The 21,876-nt window shown below is 33.9% G+C and overlaps 1 protein-coding gene across 1 annotated transcript in view; it reads right to left on the reverse strand.

Annotated features, from left to right (window-relative positions):
- The window catches only part of Rbp6 (RNA-binding protein 6), a 387,192-nt gene that overhangs the window by 186,891 nt on the left and 178,425 nt on the right, over positions 1-21,876 (reverse strand). The window contains exon 5 of the mRNA XM_090105937.1: positions 16,563-16,604. Coding sequence (XP_089962063.1) covers positions 16,563-16,604 — 42 coding nt within the window. The remainder of the gene's footprint in view (positions 1-16,562; positions 16,605-21,876) is intronic.

Below are 21,876 nucleotides of genomic sequence, written 5' to 3' on the forward strand. Positions count from 1 at the left end.
CGATTCAGGCATGATGATCAGGGAAGTAATCAAACCTTAATTACAATATTCATGGTTCTGTCTCTCATTACATCAGTAACCGAAAGGTATTTTTTTAAATCGATAGATTTTTTTAAGAAATAATGTAGTACAAATCTAAAAATTAGTCCCTGAGTTGCATATTCCGTCCCATTATTTTTGTTTTCGATAGGTATTGGTAAAGTACAGGTGTGGTTGGTACGGACATGTAAAAGGGGCATAATATTATTATATATAGGTATATTATCTCCAAATATACTTCTAATCTATATGATTGGAGTCACGTCACTTGGTGCAATGCGTACCTCCGGGCCCTTGTTTACACTCCATCCGCGTAGTTTTTATGACTACTAACGGGATATTACGTCCAACATGAACACTTGCGGTAGTCCTTTATTTGTTTGATACACTTTATTGCGCATAAGTGGAATGACGAGAGTGAGAGTTATTGCGATTTTATCTATCAAATCTCTATTGCAGTGACTTTTTCTTTGTTTTGACACATAAATATTTGTCATGATTTAACTCACACACATTTGCAAACGTGTTACGAAATTGTTGTGATCCAATTGTGATATTAACTTTGATTTTTTTACGTGTAGGAAATTATTGAAAAGTTTATCGTCGTATGTACAACGTATTTCAAAATTATTGTGATACTTCTAATTAGTACCTGTATATGCTATAATTAGTTTCCAAGCATTATAACAAACAATATCATAATAACTAGATAATATATTTAATCATGTAACCATAGTAAATACTAAATATTCCTATAGATCGTAATTGCAACAGCTGTATAGCTTTTTCTCACTTATGCTTTTTCTATTTATTCTTTTTCGGCTATAAATATAGGACTTGTCTGTCGGCGCTTACGAAAAAATATGTTTCTTTCCTACCATATAAATTGGTAGCCTGATAATTCTTAAATGATTCCTTCCCTAATTACATATTATATTTATTACTGACTAGCGGTCCGCCCCGGCTTCGCCCGTGGTACATATTTACGTTTTATCTACATAAGAACCATCCTCGTACTTCAAGGAATATAATAGAAAAGAATTATCGAAATCGGTTCAGCCGTTCACACGTGATGCCGTGACAACGCGAAACGGGTGCGGACCCGCCGCCTTTTTATAGCTCCCGCCGCGAAGCGCGTCGAACGCGGCAACTGATACACAAAAATAATCCTTATGGCATGTAATTCACGCGCGATGACTTATAGCGTATTTCATGTATAACTTTGGTGTTTCTACACCGATTTACATGATTCTTTTACTATAACCTGCCCAGGAGTATGAAGAATAATTGTGCCAAATTTCGTTAAAATCCATCGTGTAGTTTTTGTTTCTATAACGAATATACAGACAGACAGACAGACAGACAGACAGACAGACAGACAAAAATTTTACTGATTGCATTTTTGGCATCAGTAGCGATCCCTTATCACCCCTTCATAGTTTTTTTTTTAATATATTTCATGTACAGAATTGGCCTCTCTACAGATTTATTATAAGTATAGATAAATTATAAAGTATAATACTACATATATGTAATTACGTAATTCACAATCTAAAGAACTATAAGTACTTACGAAAAAACTAGCAAAACATTATTTTAAAAATAAATCTTATTATAATCATCGGCAGTCTATTACAATCTGAGCTGTAAAATTAATCATAATAATCTCTCGGGAAAGTATGAAAAACGGCTATTCTAATTCAGAAATCCTTTGTTATGGTTAAGCTTGCTAACGGAGTCGGCCAGAGGCTTTCCGGCAGCATCGAATTTGCATAATATCGAAATGGCTCGATACACCTACTGCTCATTAGCTTCATGATCGGCTTACGCTATTGAATATTACAGGTGCAACTCGATATCGATATTGGTTTCGATTCTGTTGTCAAATGCATATTGTCGAAGTGCATAATATTATCGAGTTACTAAGCCATACCTAACCCGTACGAGCGTCATCTACTTGTTTCTTAGAAATCATTTTTCAGTATCCAGACGTAAAGTGTAAACTTAATTTAATAAATTGATCTTGTAGTATGAGTAATATCAGTAATTTTCCTACATTTGGTATTTGTTTATAAATTACTAGCCTTCCGCCCGCGGCTTCGCTCTCTTTGTCTAAAACCTAATAAATTAAATACTAAAACCTTCCTCTTGAATCACTCTATCAATTAAAAAAAACCCCAACAAAATCCTTTGCGTAGTTTTAAAAATTTAAACATACAAAGGGACAGAGAAAGCGACTTTGTTTTATACTATGTAGTGATAAAGGAATTACTAGGTATCCATATTAGAACAGATACTGTTCTAAATATAAGAATAGCGTCAAGCAAATTCGAAGCAACAACTTCTAGCTCAAGACTAGGTCATGTTAAAAATATATACTAACCGATTCATCGATGTAACTGCTGCCCACTGGGCCACCAAAGAGTGTAGGTTTCGTCGTTGCACAAACAGCTGTTATTACTGAGGAATAAACATAAGTATTTGCGTAGTACTGAAACGTCAGCGATACGGATCCTCAGAGCTCATTAACGTAATTGATCGGCTTTCCGCTAGTCCAGAATCAATCGAACGTCCTACCATTGATTTGCATTAATTACGGTACCGAATGTCACATATCGTACGTTCTCATAAAGCAAATGATTATTTTGATGGACTCCACTTTGTGATGATTATGAATGATCACTGTCGATTATATATAATATTGCAGCTGTAATCAAGCAAACATTTAATATTGACTGATTAATAACATGTGCGCAGTCATAGACTTTATTTACTTCTATTACATTGATTCAAAATTATCTGCTCAAAATGTTGAAGTTTCATTCGTCTATTTTGATATGATTTATTATGAAATTAAAAGTTGTGACTAATGTTTGTTATAAGCATAAAATTTGCATACGTTATTTATACCGAAGACAAATACAAGCTAAATGGAAATTGTCGGTTGCCAAAAAGATAATACGGATTCAAAATATACCGTATTTTAATATAGAAATCCGCTTGCAAATGCGAATGCACCGTCAAAAGCAAAGAGGAGCAATCAGACGGCGAATAATTCTTCCGTACGATTAGGACGCGATGTTTTGGCACATCGTTCAACAAATAGAACGTCGTCGCAGTCCGCAAGGCGGTCCGCTACGTTGCAATTTCTTGAGGTACCTATCTAGAAAAAATGTCGAGATTGGCGTACAGCAGCGGAGTCTCGGAGTGTCGACCGTCGAATCGCCGCGTTGCAACACGAGATTGTGCCGTCAGTTTTGTTTGCTCTTACTGTCTTATTTCCGTACAGAAAATTTTTGTGAAAACAAAATTGTTATTTGCAAATTGCTCCGAATATTACCTTATTCTACTCGTTTAAAAGGCACCCATTCTCCCTCTTATCTACAAACAAGATAGCTACGAATGGGCGGAAACTACAGAGTGAGTGCGTAGTGTGAAAAAATATACTTGCAAACGAATGAAGTCAACGCTAGTCGGTAGTTAAATAGCTCGTTCTTATTCTTGAAAACGTACCCTAACTTAATAAACGACAAGAGTAGGAAGATTCGCGCGAAAGTTGAGAGCGTATGCTATCATGCAAATTACGGTAGATTTATCATAAGACGTCGCTGTAATTGCGACGTGAGAGATACGGAGAAAGCCAGTGTGCAGAAAAAAGGCAATTAAAGGGATATAGTGGAGCGGGTCGTGATGCGGCGGGAGAGGAAGCGCCCGGCGGTGACGTGCTTCGTGCGTGCGTCTTCACCCCAGCCCTGGGCCGACACGTAAAGGGCGGAGAGCAATATCATAGACTACATGGTAGACGGCGCAGAACATCCGTTTGCGTCACTATTGCACTTGAAGCTTTACAAAGCTAAAAGCAATACAGTTATTTGATTTAAGTCGGGTGTGTACCGCCGCCTTCCGCAGGATTGTGTTTATACTGGTTTGGCAGATGTCAAAGTTGTATATTTTGAAACAAAAGCTCGACGTTGTTTGCGTTGTCTGTTTTCAGACGAGAGATATTAGTTGCATCTAGCTTTTATGTTATTGGGATTTAGCCCGCATTTCGATATAATAATGCTTCAGTATTTCGACGGTTTCAATCAATTTGTATAAGTATTCCAATATCATTTATTTTAGTAATAAATTTCATATATAAATGGTACAGACATTTATTATAATTTAAAAATGTACAATTTTAGTATATGCAAAAAAAAGCATAATAATTGAATTAACAACCAGGTTTTAATATATTATTACTTATTAGTTATTTAATATGTACAAGTGTTTATTTATGTTATTAAAATTCTATTCTAACGCCACGATTGATATTACTTTGTAATAATTTTTTGTCCCAACAATTTGTTTAAATCCTTTATCATCACAAAAAATTCTCCTTCAAGTAGCAAAAATATTAAATAAACTTCAAGATACAAACTCAGTGAAGTTTATATAGGCTATTTGCCAAATCCTAAAGCTTTTAAATCGCGTTAAAGTAATGAAACAAAAACGCACGGATTTCTCGCCTTGCATTTTTATGAACTGAAAAAGAAAACCGTTTTAAAATTAATCTACTACTGTAAAACGTTTTCTTCGTTTCTTTTAAACGGTGTATTAATAATTTGTAGCATTTTTCTGCTAATATAAAAGTTTAATATTCTGTTTACAGTTTCCGTCTAGCGCTCGTAAAGAAATGATTCTGAAGTTCGTCGACAAATGCAAGCGTTATGAATTACGTTCCAAATGAAAATATTATATTACGTACTTTGGGCAGCATCAAAATCTAATATTACGTCGTCTTATTTAAACGAAGGAAGGTTGGTTCAATATTGAAATAGAGAAAGAAAAACATTGCAATTATGATCGAAACAGTAATCACTGAAATATTTATTGAAACCTATTAAGTATATTTAAACAAATCAACACATAAACTATATAGAAATAACAGAGTAAACTGAACTAATTAACCATTATAATTAATTCCAGTTACTAAACACCAAAAAAAACTAACCCAAAGCACACGAAAATATCACGTATTTAACATACGCATTTGCCGACCCTAGTAAAAATTACATTACATTGTTTTGAAAAGCGGATGCGGTCAGCAAACTGAATTTTGATACGGATACCGGGGCTAGCTACCCTCAGTTTTTAAGGCCAAAATTTCTAACCACTCGTTTAATATTTAATGGCACCCTTGTCTAGAATATTAACCGGTCCCGAAATACAGCCGAGCATCAGTTACGTACAATTTTTAATCGCTCGGACATCACTTGACGTGTGGTCGTGATGGATGGCGGGCGTACGGGGGTCACGTTTTGTCGTTTTATTAATACTTAAATTGGCCGCTGGTGACGTAGAAAAAATGTGGCCTAAACTATTCTCCTTCGTGCTGAAATTTGCGCGGCTTTAGGAGGAATGATGTCTGTTTTGATCGCCTTTTTGCAAGTTAAAATTTCACATTATAAAAATCGCATAAATTGTAGGTTTTGTTTTACGGGAAATGCCTTAATATAAAACAAAAAAACCGCCAAACTAATTAAGATTATTAATTAATCAGATAAATAAACGTGTGTCAAGTAATGTAATTCATTACAACGTCTCTACATTCATTAAAAAGTCTCTTCATTTCTTCGATTTATACGTATCCCATTTTATCCTTGTACTTTCACTAATACATTGCAATTTAAATAACAAAATCACATGACAGATTACTAAACTTTAAACTAGCACATAGATGGTCATTTCCTCCAACATCGTCTAATAACCAATGCGTCCAAGGCGAGTAAGGCAAGTAAGACAGCTCGGTAAGGTTAATGGCGTGTCATCGAGTATGATGGCCTGTCCGCCTAGCGAGTTACTGGCTCATCAGGACTACATATGATATTGACTTTATATTAAGCTTCGATGATATATTGGCATGAAATATGGAAGGGTTTTTGGTTCGACACTGTTACGGCGTTTTTGCAGTTTGAGCTTTTCTTCATAGTTTTGTAGGGTCGATTTTGTGATTGTAAACTGTTTTTAGAAATGTTAAGGGTTGCAATTTAGAGGTGTTAAAAAAAATTGAATTTATTGTTTTTTGTTCGTTCTTGTTCATTTTATGTCTACATAAAATGAACAAGATACCTACAGGTAATTTTTTTAGTACAAAACATGTAACAAATTTGACTATATTACTTCCTTACATTAGTGTATTATTTAAGCGGACTTTTCAGGTTTTTTACATTAAACGGCCCTTTAAAGGTAAGTATGGGCTGTGAAAACTTTGGTATATTAAAAGACTGCATCTAAGTTACTACACCATATGTTTAATACATGCAAACATTTCGAACATCACCTCCAAGGTTATGTTAACCGTATTCAAACGTTTCTTACATAATCTATAGGGTATTTTGACATGGGGTTGGAGTCAAACAACAACTCAGGCTGGTGTGCGCTGACGATAACAGTCTAATGATTGATACACTCATACGTCTATGTTCAAACTAATGACAGGGTGACTTTATTAGTTCAAGTTATTAATTAATATCGCTATTATTTACGCAGTAATAGAACATAGTGACTGGCGGTATGGACGGCGCTAGTTAGAATTAGTGTAGAAGGTACGTAATTATTATTATTATTGGAATTTTTTGAAGATAATTTCTGTAAAATATAAAAAAGTATAAAAGAAAAATAATGATTCTGTCTATTAGCTAGGTTTATTTTATGAATTTATAAATAATATTAAAAAAATCGATCACGAAGCGGGATTCGAACCCGCGTGCTTTGTGCGTCCTATCAGGATTATAATTAATGTATCTATGTATAAAATTTTAACAGAAATCGAACTCAATACCTCCTTGTTACAGACAGACGAGGTGAAACATAGGTGATAAAAGTTGAACCCGAACTTTTAGAAATTCTACATTATAAAACACTTTTAGGATTTTAAAATGCATTTTATTCGTGTAGAATACCCGTGACCGCGCTCGCTGTAAAGTGCTCGAAACTTCAGATTGAATAATAATGAATAAATCGCATTTTGATACCTTAAGTGCGTTATTATGCATGTACATTTTTCTTTATACCTAAGTATTTTTTCTACCATAATATTATATTCTGTAAATAAGAATGGTTAAATTTTTGTACGTCCGTAATAGATAAACTGATAAAGTAGTAAACAGATTTCGAAAATACTTTCACCGGCATTTCTACACCAATATTCGTCAGTGACAAAGGCTATTTAAATTTCGTTTTCATCACAGTTAAATCCGGCCGTGCATCCGTTCGCACTATAAAAGCACATCGATATAAGAGTTATAGCATTCTAATGCAATTAGCGTTGTTAGTGCAGCATTCGTAGCAATAGGGGCTTAATTCCACATAATATTAAACAAGTTATTCCTCATGCATAGCATGATGTGATCGTGACCGAAGAACACAAGGTGGAACTATGTTACGGCGCCAGCACACCTGATCTGACTGTCAATGCAGTGCAACAGCACGCAAGGGAATAATTTCTGCGCTTTGCCTCCATTCTCACCGGTTTTAATTTCCTTTGAACAAGCGAACAGTGTTAAGGTACTTGGATTACCATTAATATCACTTGTTATACGTTGATTGCGGTATAGATTTTGTCCGAGTTTAAATCGAGCTCTCTAGAATTGTAATTTATACAATAGCTTCGTGTAACATCGAAGTATTAAAACAGGAGATTTCACAGCTCGATTTAAATATAAACGCTACATACAACGCTACATGTAACTAAAGTCTATTATTAATACAGGATGTCTTGTTTATTTTATTTCCTGAAAGCAATTTCGTTAGAAATTCATCGTTCAATAATCACAGGCTACGTAGAACTCTTATAGGGGTCTATTCTAACAATTAGTGCAGAACTTAAGAGGTAAAATCTCGCTGTAATGAAGAAAGTATACAATTAATACTACCAAGCTACAATGAAGCGAGTATTAATTAAAGTGTATTGCATAGTATAACTACGAACTTAATCTGAGTGGAGAAAAAAGGCTATTGAACACGTAAAATGTAAAAGAGAAATAAGAAACATGAAGTGTAAAAGATTGCGCTCGGCGCGTTCAAGAAAGAATTGTATTTAAGTATTTAAGGCTGCAGTCTAGCAAAATTGCGTTTTCAACAAGTTATTTGACAATTTTTTCCCGGCTAATGAAATGATAAACTGAATTTTTTTTTCTTGTTTATCAATTAGTGTTATATACGCAATGCGCGTGAATTTTTTCATATTTGTAAAGTTACTTTATGTTACCTTAATCAGGCCTTCAAGATAAGTCTCTTTCCCCCAAAGACATTTCGAGCTAAGTTTGTGCACTCACTACGTTGCAACCGATTACAATTTACACAATCTGATCAGCACATTATTATCCTTATATAGTCGTTATTAAAAACTGCTGAATACAATTGCCGAAAAACTTATGATTTTCTTAATTAGAACGTTATAAATTCATTAAATTTCCCATTTTTTGCCTTACAAAATCTATTGATAAATACTGCTAAAACTTATTTTTTCCATTAATTTATTCGAGTTGGTTGAAGAGCAATGAGTATAAATCCTTTCAAAAAATTTTTTTTTGAATTTTGATAATTCTTTAAATATTAAAAAAATATTTAAAATAATTAGGAAAAATCCTAGCGAATTTCTTTAGTCGCGCTCCTTGGGCCGGAGCGTTCTGACGTGTGCTCTACGCTCGATTTTCCTTCATACCGAAGTGAAAGTTGCTCTACTTCATTAAATTTAATATTTTTGTTAATTGATTATTTTTATCTTAGTTTTGTGCAAATATTCGTATTTTTAAACATTTGATTTCGATATGGGAAATAAACGAAAAAAATACGCGTGTAACTACATACTAGAAAAAAAATTATCTTCGAACATAAAGTTAATGAAACCAAATAGATTGCAAAGGTAACAATTTTTTGGCAACAATTTCTTTATTTTACGGGGTGTCAGTAAAGGGATGTATATTTCTTTAAAACTAAAGTAAGCTCATAAATTTTCTTATAATATAATTTTTTTGAAGTTCCAAAAATGTTTATTTTTCGTTTGAGAAATACGAAATATAATATAAACTTGTATTGAGAACTTGAACTTCCCAAGTTCATGCGAGGAAATCCCCATACGGGGAAAATGATTTGTTTACTCCAAAATTGATCCGAGGTTTTTTAATTTTTTCTTCTAGTCATTTTCAACGTAGCGGCATGTTGTTTGATTATTAATTTTGTAACTTAAATACAGGATGTTGGTTTTATATTCTGATCTTACAGACGCGCTGACAAATTTAGTCCGCCATTTCTAGTTTAGTCTACCAACTCTAAGTACCAATATTAAAACGAATGGATTATCATCACATCATCAAAACTCAGATATTGTAATGGAAGATCACAATAACATAGAAAATTCAGTGGGTGTTGAGAACTAAACAAACAGAAGTAACAGAGACGCGAAGAATAAAAAAAGAGGACGAGGGTTAGGAGGTAAAGAGGAGGAGGTTAGGGTACATCACCAATCTGCAAAAAACAAAACTGATGATTCCCAATTGCTGATTAAAAATGAAAAACAAATAATCGACAACAGTGGTGAAAATTTGCTGATCACAATGAAACATCCTTCAGTGGTAGCAGATTTACTCATTTCAAATGTATCGGTGAACAGCGTAAAGGAGAGGAGGACAGGAAAACATTATGAATGTGGATGGTGGATTGTATACAGGGTGTAATCGATAAGTATGTGCAGGCGATTATGACGTTATTATTGCAGGTATCAAAAAACTTAAAACTGATATCGAAATTACTTTACCTAATGAGCAAAATGACAATAATAACTTTTTAAAAGTATAACGAGAAATATCTAAAAAATTTACTTTATACACTCCCAATTCCCATATCAAAAAGGGAAAATGGGACTAGTAGAAGTTAAATGTCTAATTCCGGCAAAAGACATGAATGCGGAAGATGCGGTTAAAAAAAATTTAATATTTGAAATACAATGCAAAAAATAACACTTTTGTCATAGATAAGAATCATGACTATTTTTTCCAAATTCAGGGACAACTAAACGTTGCAGAAGCAGAAGTCTGCTCATTTGCTGTTTGGACTGGAGTGAATCATTCGTTAAAAATAGAATATATAAAAAAGTATGTAACGTTTAGGCAAAATAAAATGATGGACCATTATCAAGATTTTACATAAATTGCCTACTGTCAGAATTGATTGATTCGAGACTTCAGCATTCGATGCCCATCAAGGACCCATCCTATATCATTCAAGCGATTGAAAAAAAAGAGATAAATCCAGTGCAACCGATAAAGCATCAGAATGCTAGCAAAAGATTTATTAGGTTTATCAATATAAATCTATATATTATACATAATATAATAAATCTGTAGAAGACGCGAAGAGCCGAAGACTGACATCCGCGCGGACGGAGTCGCGGGCGGAAGCTAGTCAGAAATAAATATTATCTTTTGTTTTCATTTGCGTATTTTTCTATTTTATAATTTTTTAACACAAACATTACATTTTTTTATTATATACAAAATTTGTTTATCCGCTTTATTAGTTAAACTGAACAACTTTCACTAAGAAACTTAGGTCGAAAAAAATGTATAGAGTTATGCATTTTGTATGGAAAGCTTATTTTTTTTATATTTCGTCCAAATTTCTTTGTAAAAGTTGATCAGTTATATAAACATGAAGTTGAAGATATCAATAGAAAGTATTCGCAAATTTTGTGTACTGATAGAAAAAATCACCCGGTGTAATTTTCACGAAAATTGTTTCAAATTGTCATTTTTGGTACTTATTACGAATATTAAATTATACGAATGATTTAATTTTTAAAAATTAAGTGGAGCAACTTTCCCTTAGTACATTTGTATTATTTACATATAGGATGACAGGATGCATTTGTTTGCACTACTAGACCAAGCCCTTAATGGAAAATAACTTGTTTCTAATGTATCAACATATGTTATTGGCATACATCATCCAAGTATTTGTACGTCATGGAAATTATTTCGCAACGTTAGAATTTTTAATAAAATATCGATTAAAAGATGAAAGCGGAAATTTTTACGTAATTTATTACATGATTCGCAACTCTTAACTTAGCGAGCGAGTTTCAATTTATTTTATTAAAATAGTTAAAGGCGTATAAAAGCTTCTCATATGACGTCGAGTATTAAGGTAATTGTTGACAAGAAGTATGTTAGGAATTCATAAAATATACGAGAGAAAGGCAAGTTATAAGAAGGTCCCAACATGATTAAATGCAATTTCTTTACAAAGTATGCTCCGCTTTCTATGTGGAACTTTTGCTTTCAAGAGCGGTTTCTAAACTCGATGTGAGAGCGATTGTGGAGGTATTAAAAGGGTGAACATTTTAGTGGCGTCGAACCACTCAGAGGTGTGGGTATATATTAGTAATATAGATAAGGATTAGTAGCGAGTACTCCGCTCTAACCGACCGTTTTCTGGAATTATTTTTAAAGCTCGTGTGATAATATCAAGTAGGTATGTGAGTGTTTTTATTAGATTATATTATTCATTAAACGAGATTAAGGTTTATAAAGTCGAAATTTTCTCTTAAACACAATTTCTAAATTGTTTTTCATAATTAGATTTTTAAATCGAGTTCTTTATCGTCGTAAGCATTCATTATAACATAATAATAAATTAAGTAAACATTTCCCATACATTACACTTAATACTGTATAAATCTCGCTAAAGAATTGCGAGTAAAATAAGCTTCGTTATGAAAAATATGGGCTTGCATAATTGCAATACGTCATAGTGCGCTAGTTTTCCACCTCATCCATAAAGATCCAACTTCATCGATAAGGGAAATCAGCTAAAATGCCGCTCGCCGTAATGAAGGTAAGTTAGTGGAATGATGAAACAGATGTTAGGAGTGACTTATGGGCGGCTCGGAGCTCATAACTACCGTCCAGCGGCGCATAAGTCGCGCGACCGCAAACTGAAGCTGCAGCCGACGCCGACGCGCCGCTACTCGCATTATTCACGACTATGTTATATATCTCGTATTTTACCTTTAATTAACGACCCACTATTGGACTTAGCTGAGCGACATTTTATGGCTCTTGTTGGACATAATTGTTCATTCGCCGCGGCGCAATTAATAATCTTCAGAAATGTGTGCGTGAGAACGAGGTGTGGATTTACCTGAAAATTTGCCGCAGAATTGTTACACTGAACTTTGTTACATCATGTTATTATTTAATAAATAGCGATAAAGTTACTATAAACTAACTAAAACACGCTTAATCTTAAAAAAAGAAAAACAGAATAACATTACGTTGTTACACTTTTAATGTGAACAAAAATCTGTTCTACTTCCTACAAATAAAATGAAATTAGTTTGTTAAAAAGTAAGTAAACGAAAATCACTTGAACGTAAGCACTGTTACAGAATAAAATTTGAACACTTTTCTGGTAAAAATTTTTAATTGTACATTGAAAGTTTTAACGAGCGACTTACCGGGCGAAAAAAAAACGTCACTACAATTTCGTGCTTCTAGACATTCAAAGCACCTATTGCGAGGTGTTATCGCATAAAAAGCCTACGATTTCATTAAACTCTCCCTAATAGTTACATGGAACTTTGTTATTTGGCTGTCAGTCAGCTTTTAAAGCCCGACAACAAAGTTAAAACGAAGTAATTAAAAAAGAAAACACAAAATACTTAGGAAGTCGGAAACTCGGCTTTCTTCACTTAAATTACTCGCGATTACACCGACAAAACGTTTTCAGGTTTTAATCATACTCTTGAGCCTGCGGACCATGTATGATAGCGTAATGACTTTATAAACGGCGCGGCATTACATTAACTTATGGTAATTTTAAAGGATCATACTATCTAATAAAGTAAGTTTTTGAACAAATTTCGATGACCAAGGAGTGCTTAATAATTGCAGATAGTGGAATTGCTGTCCAACCTTCTAGAATTTTCTCTGTGCACGATTGTCACATTGGATGGAATTCGACCAAGACTGGGAAGAGATCCGGCGCATGACAGTTGATAGATTTATGTTGAGAAAATACATCAATTTACGAGGTCTTAAAATTTTTGACTCTAACATAATATTATTTATGTCTACATTTAGTATTGAGTTATATAGACACGTATAGACATTAGACAGTTCAAATTTCCTTTCGCTTATTAAGTTGATATCGACTTTGAAAGTATAGACAATTTACAAAGTGAATATTAAATTACGGATGTTAGAAATAAATTTATTTTGGAACTGTATCATCAACTAGATTGATATTTTTAAATATATTTTTTTAACTTTTTCCACCAATATTCTTGTTGGTACCGCATAAATATGGAGATATGGTAGAAAAGTACAGTGGAATTTTTGCTACTAACCCACGGTTTTGTGGAAGCGCGAAGTCGATTAGTGTACACGGGCCCCTACAAGCACATAGTTTACCAACTACACTTGGTGTGGTAGGTGGCGGGTTTTTCCTCAAATATCTTACCCGTAAGGAGAGTTGGAACTACTTCTGCAAAGTCCATTAAAGAGTATAAACTCGCGCCACTGTGATTACAAATACTACCGATTTTGGCGACCATTTCGGGCTCGATTAGAGTGTTTTAATTGAATTTGTACTGAACTTTGAGTGGACATGAGCTTTGATAAAGGGTCTTTTACGTTTATTTTTATAAAACCTAATTTCTATAAAATGGTCCATGAATTTTTAACGCTCGGTATTTTCAATACATTCGTTATAAATGTATTTATTAGGTATATTAAGAGAAAAGCATTTTTATTTCCTGTGTAATAAAAGATAAGCTGTAACTTATTATTTTGAAATAACTCAACATAACAAATAACTCTAAGACGTGTAGCCTAGAACTATAATCGTCTTCTTTCTCGATTACAAGAGCTTGGAGCTGGTATTATATTATGTAAAGCAGCGAACAGCATATAAATATGTAACAGGAGGAAACGTTGACGTCTGCGTTCCGCCGCGACAGTGCGGAAACCGCGTCAATTAACTTGCCCACGATGACATATTAGCCTTTGTTCCCTCCTCGCTTCCCATTGTAAAATATAACTACGTATTTATTGATGACAAAATAGAATTGAAAAAGCCAACAAAGCGACCGAACCTCGCGAACTCCCTCAAATAACAAAGTCTAGCAGTCATTAGCCAAATGTTAAACAATTAAATTTCTTGAACCGATTCGAAATTAAATAGATCTACTGTGAAAATAAAAAGTTGGTTACTGACAATGTCAAACAAAGAAGATGAAAAAAGTTTTTTCTTCCAATTCCATTTTCCCCCTCGATTCCTCTTTCAGTCTCTTAAAAGTTTTCAAAATAAGAGGTTTTTGCGAGAGTCTCAATTATCGATAAAGACGATATTAAAAATTCGTTTGTTTTGTTCTTAGTTTGCGCCTGAAGAACGATGTCCCCTTTTTTCTATTGTTTGCATTAGAAGGAACGCAGACGCGGCGGCGTACGATAATCACGAATTTGAATTTCAGGCCGCAAGCATCGGGACAAAACCATCCCATTTTGCGCATCGTTTATCGTCGCGATTAATTACACTTACAAAAAAGTTATCATTTTCCTTCCAGCGAAATTATACAGGTCAGCGAATGGGGCATTTGTTGTGGCATAGACGCCAAGAATCTAAGCGTCAAGTAGCTCGTTATCGGGGTGTGATCAATGGAACATGATAATTTACATACATAGGTGCCGTTCAGTACTACTGTGATGAAGGAGCATGCTCCAAATTTATTCGTGAGCATTATAGTGTACCTAACATGTATGAGGTAGTACTCCCTTAATGTATTCATGTAATTCGCATAGCCGGCATCCCCTTTGACCGGCCACGCAACACCGCACGGGCTGCCCGGATGGAGTAATATAACGTGATGTTTTAAAACCATCCATCACGTTTAATGTCCATATAAAAGAAGGAGCTAGCGTGCCGACTCTTTCCGCGGTTTTGTTTTTAGATTCGCTACATTCTAACGCAGCCTGTGTTTCAATTATCCCGCCGACGATATCATCGTTTCATTATCGACGGTTTAAGGTAATGAACTTTTGATCACAAAATCTCTGCTTACAATTTATTTTCCAGATGCTACATACAATTTTTACATGAAATATTACAAAAGTCTTATTTATAGCTGTACAAAAACATCGAACCGATAAGCTTTGGATTCGAAGTCTTAACATTAATTTATTGGCACGCAAAATCCACGCACAGATGTTTGGGTATTCGTAGATATTTTCCTATCGTAAAATTGTTAATATGAAGCGACCGATTCACCTTTCCCTTTCACAATAATTTGAATTGTAAATCGAACCTTCTCCTCGCCTAATGCATTCAAACTAAAACCTTCACAAAATGAGACAACACCTTCTCCTCTGGGTTCAGAATTCAGACGAAATCAGAATTATGAGTGTTTGTAAAAACGACGCAATGCACGTGAGGTATCATCTGAAACCAATTTACATTAAATGCGGTCGACCCCTTCAGCGATAGGTCATACCGCCTGAATCTACAAAGCTTTTGAATTAATATACTAACATCGAAATGAAAGCTGGCTTTTAACATGGTATTGCGATTTTTCTTTTTAAACGTAGTATAATAGAGTGGTTAGTTTTTCATGTTAATAAACAGATACAAATTGTTCATATAGGTAGGAAATCATCTCATTCGCAGCGCGTCCCCTAGTATTCCCATTATCTAGTAAATTCGTCAGATAGAATTGTCTGGAGCGGAAATTGTGCATTCAACTAAGGAAGTTTGTTTGAAGCGCAAAGTAATATAATAAATTTATAAATGTAAATTGTATAACACTATTATTTTTGTTCAACTTTAGAGAATGCGCTGAGTAAATATTTTTATTGTAGTGTTTAATTATTGTAGTTTACGCTCTTCATTTAAAGTGTAAGTTTTAATTCCTGTCTATTATTATATTTATAAGGTATTTTTTTCCTGTCAATTCATGGAACTAATATTCTATATTCTATAAAAAAATATTGTTTAACGCACGTTTTTACATGTTACCAATGATTACATTTCTTCAAATAAAAGTATTAATAAAAAAATATTCGCTTCTATAAAATAAACAAGGAAAAACAAGCCAGCAATATTCATAAGAGCAGTTACACAAATTATAATAAAGTTAAGAGATGAGGGAAATAGACTAAATTCATAATTACGCGATTCAATCAGCCCGGCGCGTCCAGGGCACGGACGGTCTCAAGATCACAGCCCGCATACTAAATTATTATCCCCCACTTATTTATGCATCATGAGCCAACATCTTAATAGCGAGCAAGAGTTATGTCCAGCCTAAAATAATATTTTGTGTAAATGTTTGAAAATAAACAAGCGGCGCTAACCAAGATTTCACATAGAACAATATGTCGTAGTTTGCTAAGGTAGTAGTGAAAATTTAATATCAATGAGCTTAATAAAGCCTGGCTCCTCGGTTTATGTTGTACCGCAAGGATGGAATGATATGATTCGCTTACCTTTGGATGTGCTCTTCTCGGGAAGGCCACTTTGGGGTCAATCTGGAAATAAATGGTTTGCATATTATTTATTTGTTGCTTATAGATAGAGTGTTTGTTTAATTTGTTGTTTTAAAAAATGGAAAGAATTCTTAAAAGATATGCGTTTAATATGCATTGGGGTAATGTAAACTTTTACATTGTGTTCAAGATAAGTAGTTAAACGGATATGTATCTATTTAATAAAAAAACCGTTTTAACTTCTTTTGTGCTTTAAATTAAAGTCCTAAGTAAAACAGAATATATGTATATGTATATACTAGCGGTCCGCCCCGGCTTCGCCCGTGGTACATATGAAAAATAGATGTTGGCCGATTCTCAGACTTACCCGATATGCACAGAAAATTTCATGAGAATCGGTCCACCCGTTTCGGAGGAGTATGCAGACTAACATTGTGACACGAGAATTTTATATATAAGATAAGTATATTAAATCGTTAATAAAAAATATCAGTATACAATATCTTGAATTTTAAGCCCTTAGAAGCTTCTGAAACCCTTTAACTTCAGAAGTAAGAAAATAACCGTGCATCCGGAGTTTTTCCTTTACATCACAGCGTCGTAAAGAAATCACTCAAGATTTTGCCAACTAATCACGGGGTGCGGGAGTGGCGCGTAATAAATTCCCATCGCCCTGTGCGCTGTGCGGCTGCAGTGTCCGCTCCGAAAATCCCGCCTGCAAAAAAGCATCGGACTGAAAATCCTGCGCCGTGGTCCTGTCACTCGATTCCTCCTCTCGTCTTTTTCATGTAACCGAGCGCCACTATTTCATACGTGCCACTGTTTAAGCTCTCAGATTTTCTCTCGGCAACCAGCGGTCGCTTTGAGCCTTTTTTTTCCTATCTCGACGCGTTTGCTGACCGTTATAAACGCAAAATATAAACCTTTGACATTTTCCAAGGAAATGTTTCATTTCTACTTGCGGTGACCATTTTGCTGAATGAGCAGTAATTCTGGAAATGCGCCGTTGTTTTAGATTTTTTGTCACTTGATATTTTAGTTCAACAACGCTCGAAAGCGTGTGAGCTTTAATCGACATTAGGGTTGGCTATTACGTTGTCTGTCTCGACTCATGCATGATATTTAATTATTATTATAATTATGCTTCGAATGCAATTACTATCCACTCCAGAGCCGTACAGTTTTGTAGACATTTGAGTGCGTTACCCTTTATGGCTAGACCACTTCATAGTTGTGCTTTAATTTGAGAAGAACTTACTCAAGTTGAGTTCTAACAAATTTCTAAAGTTCTTTTTATGTTATTCACAATAGATGCGCGAGCCGTAGGCATCCAGGTCCGCGTAATTACGTACCGAGCATGAGAGAATAATTTAAAAGATTTCGCCCAAGAGGACTGCATTATTACAATATCAGAGAAACAGCTTTACAGCATCATTCATACATTCTTAATTATTTAATTATCTTTTGAGCGCTCAGCGGAATAACGCAGCCACAGAAAATCCGACATGATTTGATTAAATTGGATTTCGCCTGAGTATTTAATTTTTATGGAAATTATAATTTTTGAATGAATATTACATAGTTATTTGTTATAATAGCAATTAAAAATTCTTATTAATGTGTCTGATTTAACAAAAAGTTATTTTAAAGCTCATATTAATTTATTTCGACTCTGTGGTAAATAAATTAATACATGTTTGTGAAGTATATTTGGAACGCGTTTACTTGCCGCGACCTTTATTACCTCAATCGGCGATACATCACCGGCAGTTATTGGAAAAAATTGAAAAAAAAAAAAATGATAACCATTTAAGCGAGACACGCAAGCAATTTTGTAAACGTTGTAAAATGACCGCGAAAGTATACAGAGCAAGCAGAAAAATCATAAAACCCCAGATGGTGGCGTTAAAGCGATTAAGCGGGTCGATGATAAATTTTAACGAGTTATTTTAATGGAAGCGATCGCAGTCAGTGGCTAGCCGGCAGCCTGTGTCGATAGAAAAATAAAAGGGAGCAAAGACTGCCCCATTCTGGGTATCAGGGCATTACCTTCTGGAGCTTCAATTACTTTGAAATTATTTAAGAGTCTTTGAGTTTTCCTACTTTACTAATGAGTGGGATAATATTTCAAGGAAATTTCTCGGTTTGTTTGTGCTTTTCGTTAAATAAATTATCCTTATATGTATTTGAATGCTTAATTCGGGTTTATTGAAATTAAGGATATATTTTAAATAAACAATGATATTTTAAGGCTAAAATTAATTCTTTTATTTTTTTGTATTTTATGTAACGTTCTAATAATATTAGTCCTTAACTGTTTTCCATGTTTAGATGATGAAAAAAAACTGCAATGTAAACGCAAATTTGATTAGCGGTGAAACCACCAAAAATAGCGCTATTAAAAATGTACGCTGAAATTATTGCTTCACATATTCAAGCAATGCAGATAAAAACTCGGCCAACCTGTGCCACGCAAAATTGACAGCGAAACATCGATATCATATCTACGAATGTGACGTTTTGATATGGAACCATTTGCGTGATTACAATCGACGCAGTGGCGCACCCTCCTTGGCAGCCGACCTCCCCCTACCTACTACTTCCCTTGCGATAAAGATTGACATCGCCGCTTTTAAACTTCAAATTATCCTAAGTCGAAGTATTTAGGCACACAAAAACATACCCTAATCTGTACGTATTACATTCGATATTTGACGGCGGCGGAAATTTTAGCGTGTCATCGCAAGAAAAGATTGCAGGAGAAAGCACATTAGTGGGATATCACTACTGGTAGGATACGGGTATGTCGCCTTATGTACTCGCGATGGCTTCGTCGTATCGTCGATTACGTTAAATTTTATATTAAGTAAACAGTCGATATTGATGTCGCGTGTAGTTTTTCATCGTACGGTTCATGGTTAATGCATTGTGTATGATTTTGCTTTTCCATACGAATATTGAAATGGTAATTTCTGAAATTGTCTCTTATTTCTTATCATCGAATGATAAATAATTTAATAGGGGCACTTATTCAATCGAGGAAATGGGTTAAGCATGCTGTAATTTACTGATCATAATGTAATCTTTATAAGCACGTAAGTGCATATAGTTTAGCCGTTATACAAGGCTATAACACCTAAGCTTAGTCGGTTAAAATATATATGCGGCTAGCTGCTTTTACTATATTAGAACAAGGCCTTAATAACATAATCCATTGGTCGTGCAAATATCACATGAGTTTTGCCTTAATCCTACACATCCTAGGTAAGGGTTAGTTTCCAAAAATACCTCGCTGGGACCTGCTTACAATTTTTATGAGCATAATTTTGTGAGTATACATAAATTTATATTGAAGCATGGATTATAAACGGCCTTATTTCAAAAGTTTTGCATAGTAACGTATTGGCCTACCTAGAAATGCGTGTGTGTATTGGGGTAAAAGTTTGAAATTTCTCCAGTTTATCACAAATTTTACTAATCCCGGATTGTAAATATTAAATTATAAATTAATTTATATCTGCTTCTACATAGAACTAGCTCTCTCTGTGGCTTTTTCTGTGTGTTATTTAGATTACAATTATTTCACTCCTTCGTATTCCATTCTCTACACTTATATATATCACTATATCAACAAAAAAATCATCTAATTACGTTAAGCAGAGGCTTGATAACAAATCAAATAGACGCAGAGCTCTATCCTAATTGAGTATTTGAATTAAATTTTTTTTTTGTGATAAATGGAAAGATTATATATTAGTTTTATAACAAAACTGTTTTTATTTTTATTTTTTTGCAATAATTCAAAAGTTATTTCAAAATAAAAATTAGTCTTTGAATCCAGTACCGAAGACACGCCGACAACTCCCGAAGCGTCACCCGAGCGCGTGTGACGTCATAATGTTAGTTTTCACTCATTGCAGTTGATAGAAAATTAAATATAGTTTGAAAAACTAAACAGGATAAAAAGATAAATTCATGAAATTATTGTATTGTTACCGTGTTTTTATAAGTATACAAAATTTAAATTAAATCCGTCGGTTTATAGTGGGTCTAAATCGAATCGAAAGGAGAATTGGTTACATACAAACATATGTTTTAAGCTGATCCTGGCGATCCTTATCAGGATAAATTTATGATATTATTGTATTGTCATCGGACCTTGATAAGTGTTCAAAATTTGAACAAAATCCGTCAGTTTTAAGTGGGTCAAAATCGAGTCGAAACTTCGAAAGGAGTCGGTTACATACAAACATACAGGTGAAGCTAATAAAAGCGTGTTAATAATAAATACAGTGTTTTGATCTATTTAATTTTGTTGTCATTATTAAATTACATATTAATTATATTAATATATTATTATATTATAAGAAATAAGATGCGAGGTAAGGTTAAATATTAGTTTGAATGTAATAAAAATGTACTGCGATTCTACACAGCTACCTAATTGATGTAGGTAGTTGATAACAAAACGCAGCTAGTCAACGACTATTAGTAAAGTGAGGGTAGTTGGGTCGAACGTCGTATAAACAGCGTCCGAGCCCCTAGGCACGATTCGTATGAATGCGCCACGAGTCAAAGGAACGCGGCAATTTATAGTTTGCGACAGCTAAGCATGCTCGGACAGGAAACAGTGACAACTACTCATCCACAAAAATATTAAATGAAACGTTACGTCTAACAATATAATATATTATTTAAATTTATATTAAAAATGGCGAACCTCAAAAGTTATCGTTTTGTACCATTATGTACGAATACTACAAAGGCAACTCCTGACAAAAATCGGTGATCATAAATATATCAACATCAAGAATATTATTCGTAACTAACTAACTAATTCGGAACCAACTAACAAATCGTATGTAAACGCTATGTACTGCAGTTAATAATAGCTATAACATTATGACGTCACAACTGTGGTGACCAGTCATGGCGCGTTTTTAGTCACGTGATTCTAACTTAAATTTCATCAATTTTTAATTGCTTATAATTAACGGAAAAATTTTTTTTTTGTAAGTTATTTGCATTAAATATCAATATTATTAATAATAAAGTTTCAAAATACATAAAAAAAAATCAATAATTTTTTTTTTATTCAAATACTCAATTATAATATTGCTCTATGTAAACTTTCCCATATATCAAGTCAAATTATATCAAGTCTTGATGAGACCGTAGTATATAAGCAACTTCAACAAAATCATTGAAGACAATGGATTTATATATAAAGGGTAAGGGATAACCTAGTTTGATTGACCAACTATTAGTTAATCTTACTATTACAATAAAGACAATCTTTGGTGGAATCTAATCT

This window comes from Colias eurytheme, chromosome 9 (assembly GCF_061535395.1).
Source record: "Colias eurytheme isolate Ceu_HAF_F1 chromosome 9, ilColEury1 Martin Lab GWU primary, whole genome shotgun sequence".
NCBI classification, from domain to species: Eukaryota; Metazoa; Arthropoda; class Insecta; order Lepidoptera; family Pieridae; genus Colias; species Colias eurytheme.